Source organism: Chiloscyllium plagiosum, chromosome 16 (assembly GCF_004010195.1).
Source record: "Chiloscyllium plagiosum isolate BGI_BamShark_2017 chromosome 16, ASM401019v2, whole genome shotgun sequence".
Taxonomy (NCBI): Eukaryota; Metazoa; Chordata; class Chondrichthyes; order Orectolobiformes; family Hemiscylliidae; genus Chiloscyllium; species Chiloscyllium plagiosum.
The window spans coordinates 20,798,619-20,810,345 of NC_057725.1; the positions used below are offsets into that span (position 1 = coordinate 20,798,619).

Below are 11,727 nucleotides of genomic sequence, written 5' to 3' on the forward strand. Positions count from 1 at the left end.
CCACTACAAATGCCGGAGGAAAGATCATAGAAGCGCTTCACAGGAGGCTCCCAAGCACTGAGGATGTCACCTAGACAGGGGACGAAACGTCTGCGACACAAATTCCCAGCTCGGCGAACAGAACCACAACATTTTTTGAAGTAGCATCAACTACCTCAGTGGGCAAGGAATTCCATAGATTAACAACCCGCTGGTTGAAGAGGTTCCTTCTCAATTCAGTCCTAAATCAATTCAGTCCCTCTATCAACAGGCACTTTTGATAAATGAGCAAAAATTATATATCTCAAATACCATGATCTATCACGATGTTTGAGCATTTATGCTGCAAATAAAGTATAACAGTTATGTGCATACCCCTGCTTTACATTTCTATTACTGACTGGGTATTTTTGTATTGATTTTAGGTGGTGTGTTGATATTTTTATACAGATTTTTTGAGGGATGTGGAAGTCTTCAAACTTTGCTTGGTCATGGTTTACTGGAATTATGCATATCTCGAATATCTGGAATATTTGATCAATTGATACACTCTTGGTCGCATAGATGCCACTTAATAAAAAGTTGTTATATATTTTATATTAAAATAATTAAGTAGCATCAGAGTACAACATTTTAAAAAAGTAATTAAATGTACAATACACAGGTTTCACATATTAGAAACAGTAGCTTCGATATTCAACCCTCAAGATTTCAATGGTCTCCATGATCCAGAAACATGACAGCAGAATAAGCATTGACAGTTGGAACGTTATAAAAATACTAACTGTCAAGCTTTGCTTGAGATATGTAGCAAGACAATGGAGAGATTTGTGAAGCTTCCACTCCCAATTACTTGATTAGTTAGTTTCATGACCAGGTGTGGCATGACTTTGTTTACATCTGATCACTTGGTTATGAGATCATTTGGGCCTGGCTACCACATGGCACTTCTGCTGTCTGGAAACAAAGTCGCCCTATCTTATAGCTTTGTCTGGTTAACTCCTCATTTTTAACTATGCCTGGGGTTGCTTGGTTGCTCCCTCAACTGGATTGCAATGATAGAGTGAGGGATATGTGGAGCTACGAATTAAATACTTACCCAAATGCCACAGCTCCTGCAATAGCGAGTCCCAATGCAGCAGATTTACCACGGCCTCTGGCAGCAGTTAGTGTAACCGTGCACCGAAGCGTCTTCTCCGAAATAGCTTCAATGAATTTCAGTACTGCTTTTGCCTAAAAGGGTGAAACCATTTCATTTGCAGACAAAAGTTAACATGGCAATACAGAGACATCCATACCCATAACTTTTTGCAAAGTGGTAAATTTGCTGGTCAAAATAAACAAGATATTCCTCACTGAGAAATATGGAGGTTACAATGAAGTGTCAGCAGACTTGAAACTTTAACTCTGCTTTGTTTGCCAGGGTTGGAAGATTTGGCCAAAGAGAGAGCTTGAACAGGCTTGTTTTCGCTGGAGTGTCAGAGGATGAGGGGTGACCTTATAGAGATGTATAAAATCATGAGGGGTATGGATAAGGTAAATAGACATGCTCTTTTCCTCAGGGTGGGGGAGTTCAGAACTAGAGGGCATAGGCTTAGGATGAGAGGGGAAAGATGTAAAAGGGACCTAAGGGGCAGCTTTTTCAAGCAGAGGGTGATGCGTGTATGCAATGAGCTGCCAGAGGAAGTTGTGAAGGCTGGTACAATTACAACATTTAAAAAGCATCTGGATGGGTATATGAATTGGAAGGGTTTAGTGCTGATAAATGGGACTAGGTTAAGTTGGGATATCTGGTCAGCATGGATGAGTTGGACCAAAGGCTCTGTTTCCATGCTGTATATCTCTATAACTCTGTGCTGCCAGACCTCCTGAGTCTGATCTGCAATATAGTGTTTTTGGTTCAGATCTACAGCATCCACTGTACTTTAAGGCATTTCTCACTGTTATGGCTACTTAAAATTACTTGAGGCAGTACAAGTCCAATGGACATACTGGAAACGATAAATAAAGCAGCTCAGATTTATTACGGAACAGGCAGATAGTTTTAAAGTTACCGAAGTATGGGCTCATTATTTCTGAAAATTACACCGTTCAAGTGTACGCGCACACCACGAAAACTGTTTCAAGAAGGACTGCAAAAACATTGCAGAGAAAGAAAGCCAAGACTTAAATAAATCCTTAGAATTTAACTGTAAGCGACTCATTGATAGGCAAATGGATGATAGTAAATTGAAGGGTATGCAGGTTAGCTTCATCTTGGAGTAGGATAAAAGGTCGACACAACATCAAGGGCAAAAGGGACTGTACTGTTCTGTTGTTCTTCCACTGGACTGGGTTTGATGCTTTTAAAATCAAGATTAATCTATGAATATCTAATGATACATAATGATACAGATTTTGAGAGTCAGCCAGTAAAAGACCACCTGCATTTTGTACATGTTCTACCTCATGGTGCATGAACATGCTTTGAACTGATGTTGTGATCACTTCTATGCTAACACATTGTTTATCTTGATCTAAGCAGTTTAACATACAGACTGATGATATTTTCAACATTTATCAGGAGCGAATTAAGAGGAAAGGCTCATCAGATTCTACACATTTTAAATCATGCACTTCAATCAAATATTCCAGAGTACACAATATTTCAGAAAAGCAGATAGATGACATGGAGGAAGGGCAGTCCTGAAAGTAAAGGAATGACATAAGGACATTAGTGAGAAATGATCTAGCCTCAGATGATGACAAAATGAAATCTATATGGGTGGAAATTAGGAATTGCAAGACATTCACTAGCTGTGATTTTCCAAAATGCTATTGATTAAAAACTGGTCACATCAGATTGGAAGTTGGCAAATGTTACACTTCTCTCCACAAAAGAGAGGAGAGAAAAGTGTCAACTACAAGCTAGGTAATCTAACATCAGTTGTTGGGAAAACAGAACATGTTATTAAAGCAGACTAACAGCCCTTAACAAACAACAATTAAAACAAGTCAACATAGTTCTACAACAGCCAAATTAGTTCATCAATATTTTTGCATCATTTGTCACTAACAGGTTAGATGAAGATATTTTCGAAACTGTCTGTTCAGAGATGTTACTACCCATGTCTGGAGCAGTTGGATCTTCCACCTGGGCCGCAGTACCACTGTGCCACAAAAGCCCTTACTGGTTTAAAGGTATGGGAATCAGCACAATACAGTACAGTTGAATTTCCTCGAAGCATTTAATGAGATTGTTATGCTGATCAGGGAATCTAAAACAAGGAAGTCACAGTCCTCTGATAGTGGACCAGACAAAATCCTACCTGTCTCGCAGGCAGGGCAGACTTTAATCCCGCTTAAAAACTGATTTTGGGCGGCACGGTGGCACAGTGGTTAGCACTGCTGCCTCACAGCTCCAGAGACTTGGGTTCAATTCCCGCCTCAGGCGACTGACTGTGTGGAGTTTGAACGTTCTCCCCGTGTCTGCGTGGGTTTCCTCCGGGTGCTCCGGTTTCCTCCCACAGTCCAAAGATGTGCAGGTCAGGTGAATTGGCCATGCTAAATTGCCCGTAGTGTTAGGTAAAGGGTAAATGTAGGGGGTATGGGTGGGTTGCGCTTCGGCGGGGCGGTGTGGACTTGTTGGGTCGAAGGGCCTGTTTCCACACTGTAAGTAATCTAATCTAATCTAATTTAGGACTTTGTTAAAAAAAATTACTTCACTCGAAGAGATGCGAATCTTTGATATTCCTAACTGTGGAGTTCTGGGCACGGTAAAAGGAAATATAGAGTAAGCAGATTTTTGGTGTCTCCAGGAATTAAGAGATATTGGTAGTAAGCAGGAAGGTCGACTTAAAGCTTATGATTTAGTCATGATTGTACTAAATGACAAAGCAAGTTTAACAAGGCATATGATCCTCTCAAACTATTTCCTGTTATGTGTTCTTAAAACAGCTCTACAAAATTAAAATCATGTCTTAAAAATGTATAAAATAAAACATAAGTGTCAGTTTGTATCCAACAGAAATATTCTACTTTTCTATACAGCAAGCCTATTGGAGTCTTTTGTATTACCTGATCAAGTGTTTTACAGCCATCAACAAGCACTCCGACTGGTTGTGTATCATGTAGAGATTCTTTAAGTTCTTTCAGTTCAACCTCATGAGGCATTAGTCTTTCATCCTGAAAAGAATTAGACAAATGCATGACAGATTTGAATGATAATGAGAAGCTTAATTTCAAGACACAACTAAAATTCTCCACATAAATGAACTGATGAAGTAACGAGGGAAATTGACAAATCAGCATTACAAATGCACAGAAATCATCAGGAAGTGAATGTAAGGTCCAGCAGTTTTGGGATGAGATCTCAGAGTTTTGAATTGTTGGACCTGAAGGTTTCATGAATAATGGAACAAGGCTCAGGATCACAGGGAAAGCAATCAGTAATTTCTGGAGTCAGGAAGCACGAGAAGTCAAATCTCAAACTTTACAAGAATTGAAATAACTCCAAAGTTGCTGGGAGAGGTTCTGGAGTATTGGACATGATGGTTGTTGAGAGAATTTTAATACAGGATATGCTAAAGAGAAATAAACACCATTCCCACCTCAGGTAAAATTTCAAATCTATAGCAAACCTATGAGATCTCATGTTATTAACTACAGGAATAATACGTAATTAACAATAACAACCACCTACATCATGGCACTCTGATCTCTAAAACTCACCATAGATTTTGGTGGAATAGGTTTGATGTTGGAAATGTGGCTCGAAAGTGGTAGTATGTCCAGCTGATCATTTATCACAACACAATTCTTGCAGGATGCCAGGGAAAGTATGAATCTGAAAAAAAAGTTAACAAACAAGACTGACTGAGACTAATAAACCAGTTCAACAGACAAACATTTAGACTGAGGCCAACAAATAGGAGCAATGTGTCAAGAACTACCTCCTCTTCATTCAGCCTGACGTATTTCACACCTTGTACATTTAACAAACTTCAAACATTCATCTTTTTAATAACTCAATGTTACGTGTATCATTCTGATGCTGTACTTCTGCTGCCCAGGTAGATTTTTTACCCTCACCATGAATTCTATCCTGGTAACAAGCCACTACATAGTTTAGTCAGTTGTTCAAATTTCAGCATACTTTTTGACGCCAAGCTAGTCAATGCCATTTCCTCTTTCTCAAAAAGACCTCCGATGATCAAGTCCACGACATTATCAATTTCTATATCTGTCTCAACGCACCTGTTGCTGAAACCTTTTCATATTCTATCAACATCAGTTCGACTAATCTGGTGCTCTCAGGCCAGTCTCCTATGTTGCTTCAACTATAGTCACAAGTCACAGGACATCAGGTTATAGTCTAACCTTGTGCACTCTTTGCTCCTTTCTTTCTCTAGCCCCCTCCCATCCACATGATCCTCTGTCCTGTACTTGATGACAACTATCAGGGCTTTCACCATTGAAGGCCTATGTTGAATAATTCACACTAGAGCCCTCTGGTTCCTCAACTCTAGATACTCTTTTATGACACTCTTTAAAATTCACTTATTTGGTCAAACCTCTTATGATTCCCTACTTTAATTCAATGTCCATTTTTAGCTGACTATTCCTCTGAAAAACTTATGGACAGTTTCCTACATTAAACATATTGCATAAATCTGATGATTGTAGGACCCTCGCAGGAAAGATTTGTTCCCTCTATTAAAATAAAGGATATTTAACTAAAACTCAAACCTTCCAATGTAGATTCTGCAAAGAAGCACTGAAAATAGTACAGGCAGAGGTCATTTGGCCCTCTGAACTGGCTTCACCAATCAATGTGATCATGGTTGATCCTCTATCTCAAGGTCATAGTCCAACTCTCTCCCATGTCCCTCAACATTTTTAGCCTTAGGAAATAAATTTCCTGAGTTAAACCTATTCAAGGACATGGCCGCCACAATGTTTTTTGGGAGAGAATTCCCACAGGATCAACCATCGAGTGAAAAATTTCTCATCTCAGACCAAAATGACCTATCGCAAATCCTTAAGATTGAGTCCCCTTGTTCTGGACCCACTGAACAGGGAGAACATCATCCCTGCATACAGTCTGCCCAACCTTGTCAAAATTTTACATGTTTCAAGAAGATCCCTTCCCGTTCTTTGAAAAATTTACAACTGATCTATAAAGAGATCCAACTTTGGCAGCAAAGATGGCCCATAGACTTATTACTTGTGTTCAAATTGTTAGGAAGTCCTACGCTTGAGTCCTATGTTAAATTAAGTTATACAGTTTCAAGATGATGTAGACTTCAATCATTGTTATTCTAATATCATAACACAATGGATGACAAAAATAAAACAATATATTATATTATGAAGTGCCAAGATTGCGACTTGAGGTTAAATACATTGCTTCATCAGTGGCTTAAGATAGACTTTATGCTGAGCTGAACTTGGCTGAACTTACAAACATATACTGAGTCCAACATGGCAGCGAGAGAGGTTCCCTGTGTCGATCGCAGCGAGACCGGCCATGAGAGCAGGAACATACAGCCCAAGGCAGCTGGCAGTGCGGGCAGGAACAAACAAAGCAAGGCAGCCGGCAGCGAGAGCAGGAAGCTTCACCTGAGATGGTGGCAGCAGGTGCAAGGTCAAGCCCGGAACAGGGGAGGTCGAACCCTTGTGATGAATGTGAGCCCAGCACAGCCAGGTGCTTATAGTCTGTGGTGTTGAACTGTTAACTGTTTTTTTTGGGTTTGTCTGCCTTTAGTAATAATCACTGCAATGTTTAACTTTGCAACTTAATTTTCTTTATTTTACTGCTTTGTGCCAAGATTCAGTACTTAGGTACCTAAGATGGCGCTGTAAGTAGTGACTTGTAACTTTTCACTGCAGTCACATGAGTACATGTCACAATTACCCTAGTTCAATTCAAAATAGAAAATTGTTCCTTTTACCAGCACATTATTTAAAATATCATGGTTATGATGATAACCACATAAATTAGTCAAAATAATTAAAGCTGCACAGGCGAGAACCAATTTAGAAAGTTAAGAAAGAGGAGGAGGATCAGTGTTTTGGTCCTTTGAGCCTGCTCTACCATTCAATACTATCTTGGCTAATTGGTTTATGGTCTCAGCTCCATTTTGCTGCCCTTACGTACGAGGGAAGAGAATCTCAAGATCAATTTTCATTCTTCTCAAATCCAACCCAGGTCTAAACTCCAAGTCTAAACTGTTCAGTCTTTCTTCATAACCACTATAAGTGGATTCACAACATCTTGTATTAAGGCAATAAAAATTCATGACTTTTATATTCCATTGTCCTTGGAATAAACAATTCCTTCTTCATCACTTATTGTTCCTACACACAAAACTTCGTGATTCATGATCCAGGTCGTTCAGGACCACTCAGTCCGAAATCTCTCCCATTAAATTCAAATCTCGGTTACTCCTCCAAACTTCGATTAGCCCAAATCCTGTCCGGAGCTCAGTTAACAAAACATATCCTCATCAAACACCACATACATGTTGTGTACAAGCAAAAGAAAAATCATGATTGTCATCAATTTCGAAAGCTTTTATCCAGCTCAATTAAATTTCTGTTATAATTTCAACAAAACTTGGTACAAATGGGGAATGGGCAAGGAACTACTAATTCATTTTTGATCAAGCTCAGGATCCTGATTTTTGTTTGAAGAATACACAGAGATGGGGTAAATTGACTTTTTCCTTTTGAATTTGTTGGTAGTTTTATTCAGAATGTTGTTGATGGTTTTAGTGTGGTGAAATTTTTGAGTTCCTGTGATGGAATTGGTCACAGGTGTCAAAATATGAGCAGGTTGTTGGATGTGAAACCTCTTCAGTGGGATAGAAGCTTTTAATAAAAAGATTTCTTCTTTAGCTTTGTAATTAAGAACATAAATCAAGAGCTTCATAACTGTAATAACATTGAGTGTCATAGCATTAGTTTGCCCATCTCACTTACTCAGTTACTGTGATATTGGCTTTTTTTAAAAAGAAAGAATTTATGATCAAGGCAATTTTCCCCTCCCTGCCTGCAAAACCTTTAAACTCTATATTTTCAACAGGTGATGACCAACTCTTCAAGCTATCCCTGTAACATTCCAGCTGTTCCTGTATTAAATCCCTAATGCCACTTGCAAAACCAAGTATGCAGCGCATTTCAACAGAACATAAATATTGATTCATGAGATCTTACCTTTCATTGAATCTGCCAACCACATCCTGATGTGATTCTGTTCTGAATCGAGCATGGACATCCTTGAATAGAGGATGGAGAAGAAAAGGTGCATGGAAAAAAGTAGTTGAACACAAAACAAAAAGTCATTACCAAAATAATCAACAAGTTTGGGCTGTTGCACTCCAAGGGATGCAATAGATTTCAGTCTTCTTACTCTAAAATTGCCTTCTCAAAATACAGTGTGAGAAGGATGCAAAAATATATGGAACAAGAGGCCACAAGAGAAATGTGATTAAACTCAAATATAGCCTTTTGAAAGGTTATCCAACAAGTAGAGCATAATTGCTATATATACACAAGACTGCCTTTGGGACTGCTTCCAACCAAATTGATTTTCAAAAGAAAGGAAACAAGGGCTAAATCAACTCAATATTTTGCACTGAAGATTCAACATGCAGGATGTTTGAAAATAGCCTGAACGATTCCACATGCCTTAACATATGTCTAATGCTACAAAGTAAACTCCAACATGATCTATACCACACAGGGACATTACAAACTGCTTGTGTAAAGGAACAAAATTCTGGCAATGTTGCACGGTGATTTATCCAATACAGCAAGAATAGGTCTATCGACCAAATAAGAATATTCTTTTGAACAGTCATTCCTAGATTTCCTCCAAATTACTTAATGTACCAACATCCTGGCATGACATCATGGACTACAATTCAGAAAATATATCATTGGGACAAGCTAAGGTTGTGAAGAATGTCTTTCGTTCTTCTTCCTCAACTGTTCACTCAACAACTGAGATTTCTAGAGATGTGAAAACTGATTTATATTAGTGCACTCATTTGGCACAGAATACGCTCTGTAAACTTAAGTCAATAAAGTATCAGAATATTAACTGAATGATATTTTCAATAAATCTTGGCATTTCCAATGGAAAATATCTACATCAAATTATGTTTAAATGAAAATCTTAGAATATTTGCTATTCCATCTGGTGTAATGCATTTTGGCTTCAATTGAGATGATTAGATTAGATTAGATTAGATTAGATTAGATTACTTACAGTGTGGAAACAGGCCCTTCGGCCCAACAAGTCCACACCGCCCCGCCGAAGCGCAACCCACCCATACCCCTACATTTACCCCTTACCTAACACTATGGGCAATTTAGCATGGCCAATTCACCTAACCTGCACATCTTTGGACTGCAGCTTTTGCAGGAAGCCAATTTACAAATGAATGACCATCAAAGGCTTCAGAGGGAAAGAGGTCCACAGTTGCAGCAGCATTTGAGTGAAGATTATGAGGGAACCCAGCGCATCATTCCAGAAGATAAGCCTCAATCATTAACAATCATCTGCCAGAGGTGTCAAGTGAATTACTGCTCTTGACCTCCTTCATAGATGCCAGTCTTCAGCCAATCTGATTCACTCCATATTATATCAAGATATAAAAGAGACCTAAGGGGCAATTTTTTCACGCAGAGGGTGGTACGTGTATGGAATGAGCTGCCAGAGGAAGTGGTGGAGGCTGGTACAATTGCAGCATTTAAGAGGCATTTGGATGGGTATATGAATAGGAAGGGTTTGCAGGGATATGGGCCGGTGCTGACAGGTGGGACTAGATTGGGTTGGGATATCTGGTCGGCACTTACGGGTTGGACCGAAGGGTCTGTTTCCATGCTGTACATTTCTATGACTATACAGCTGCAGGTACAGAATTCTGCAAAGGCTATAGGTCCTGACAACGTTCTGAAGCAAGCACAGGACCTGGAATCAGCAGAAATAGGGTTGGCAAAAGATGGTGCCTGAGGATAGGTGACTTCGCTGTTGTTTGGATCCGGCGTCGGCAGTGGCGACGTGATGGCAGAAGGGCACCACAGCATCATCGATGAGGTCAGCCTTGTGATAAGGAACACGACTCTGACATCAGTTGGTCCATCGCAGGCAGGGGTGGAGGAGTAATGACCCAGTGGCAAACACAGCCCCTAAGGATCTGCGACTTTAATGATGATTGGGTCCAGCGTGGATAACAAGGAAGCAGTTGCAGAGGGATGGCACGGCAGGCGTCGTTGAAGGCAATAAGCTGGCTCAGAACTGATGGACTCTTCTCAAGCCATATCTTTTTTTCCCCTTATTCTAAAATTATTCAACTTGACGCCATATCATGACAACAAATAAAAGCTTTTCCCGGTATTTTATTGTATTCTTACTGTAAAATACATGTGACAATAAATACAAAATCAATACTATTGACAACATGTGCTCCAGAACTTGCTGCACCAGTGGGAAGCGGTTCCTGTACAGCAACACTGACATCTTCCCAAATATGTGGAAAATTGCCCAGGTACCTTCTACACACAAAAAGCAGGTCAAATCAAACACAGCCGATTACTGCCACATTGACCAACTCTCAATTGCCAGTAAAGTGATAGAAGCTGTCATCAACAGTGCTACTAAGCAGCACCAGCATTGGGTTCTACCAGAGCTAATCAGCTCCTGACCCAACTCAGCCTTGGTTCAAACATGGACAAAAGAGCTGAATTCCAGATGTGAGGTCAGAGTGTCTGCCCTTTACATCAAGGCTGTATTCGGCCAAGCACGGCATCAAGTAGTCTTGACAGAAATGAAGTCAATAAGAATCCATTAATTCAAGTTATAACTGGCATCAAAGAAGATTGTTGTGGTTGTTGGTCAGTCATCTCAACTCCAGAACAAGTCTGCAACAGCTCCTCAGGATAGTGTCCTAGGCCCAACCGTTTTCAACTACTTCATCAATAACTTTCGCTCCATCTTAATGTGAGAAGTGGGTATGATCACTGTTGATTACACATTTAACACCATTTGTGACTCCTCAACTACTGAAACAAAGTTCAAATACAGCGAGACCGCGACAATATCCAGGTTTGGGCTGACAAGTGGCAAGTAACATTCCCACCACAAAAGGGTGTCAGGAGTATCAGACAATTACCATCACCAAGAGAGAAACTTAACCACTGCCCCTTGACATTAAATGACATTACCATCACTGAAACCTCAATATCAAGACAGTGAGATTTACCAGTGACCAGAAACTGACGTGAAAGTAAATACAGTGGCTTCAAGAGTCGGCCAGAGGAGAGGAATCCTGCAGCAAGTAACTCACCTCCTGACACCTCAAAGCCAGCCGACCATCTATAAGGCTCAAGTCAGGAGGGAAATAGATTACTTCCCACTGCCTGGGTGAGTGCAACTCCAAAAACAATAAGAAGCTTAACAACATCCAGGAGGAAGCTGCCTGCTTGACTGGCCTGACATCCACAAACATACACCCTCTCCGAAGGTCAGAAGCAGCAGTGTGCACTACCTAAAAGATGGAGAAAGTGAGGACTACAGATGCTGGAGATCAGAGCTGAAAATGTGTTGCTGGAAAAGCGCAGGTCAGGCAGCATCCAAGGAACAGGAGAATCGACGTTTCGGGCATAAGCCCTTCTTTAGGAATGAGGAAAGTGTGTCCAGCAGGCTAAGATAAAAGGTAGGGAGGAGGGACTTGGGGGAGGGGCGTTGGAATTGCGATAGGT

At 40.2% G+C, this 11,727-nt stretch overlaps 1 protein-coding gene across 1 annotated transcript in view; it reads right to left on the reverse strand.

Annotated features, from left to right (window-relative positions):
* Positions 1-11,727, reverse strand: part of nat10 (N-acetyltransferase 10) — a 78,381-nt gene that overhangs the window by 43,967 nt on the left and 22,687 nt on the right. The window contains exons 5-8 of the mRNA XM_043705512.1: positions 8,176-8,237; positions 4,690-4,804; positions 4,036-4,143; positions 1,079-1,212 (exon numbers count right to left, since the gene is read on the reverse strand). Of these exons, the coding sequence (XP_043561447.1) occupies positions 1,079-1,212; positions 4,036-4,143; positions 4,690-4,804; positions 8,176-8,237 (419 nt within the window). The remainder of the gene's footprint in view (positions 1-1,078; positions 1,213-4,035; positions 4,144-4,689; positions 4,805-8,175; positions 8,238-11,727) is intronic.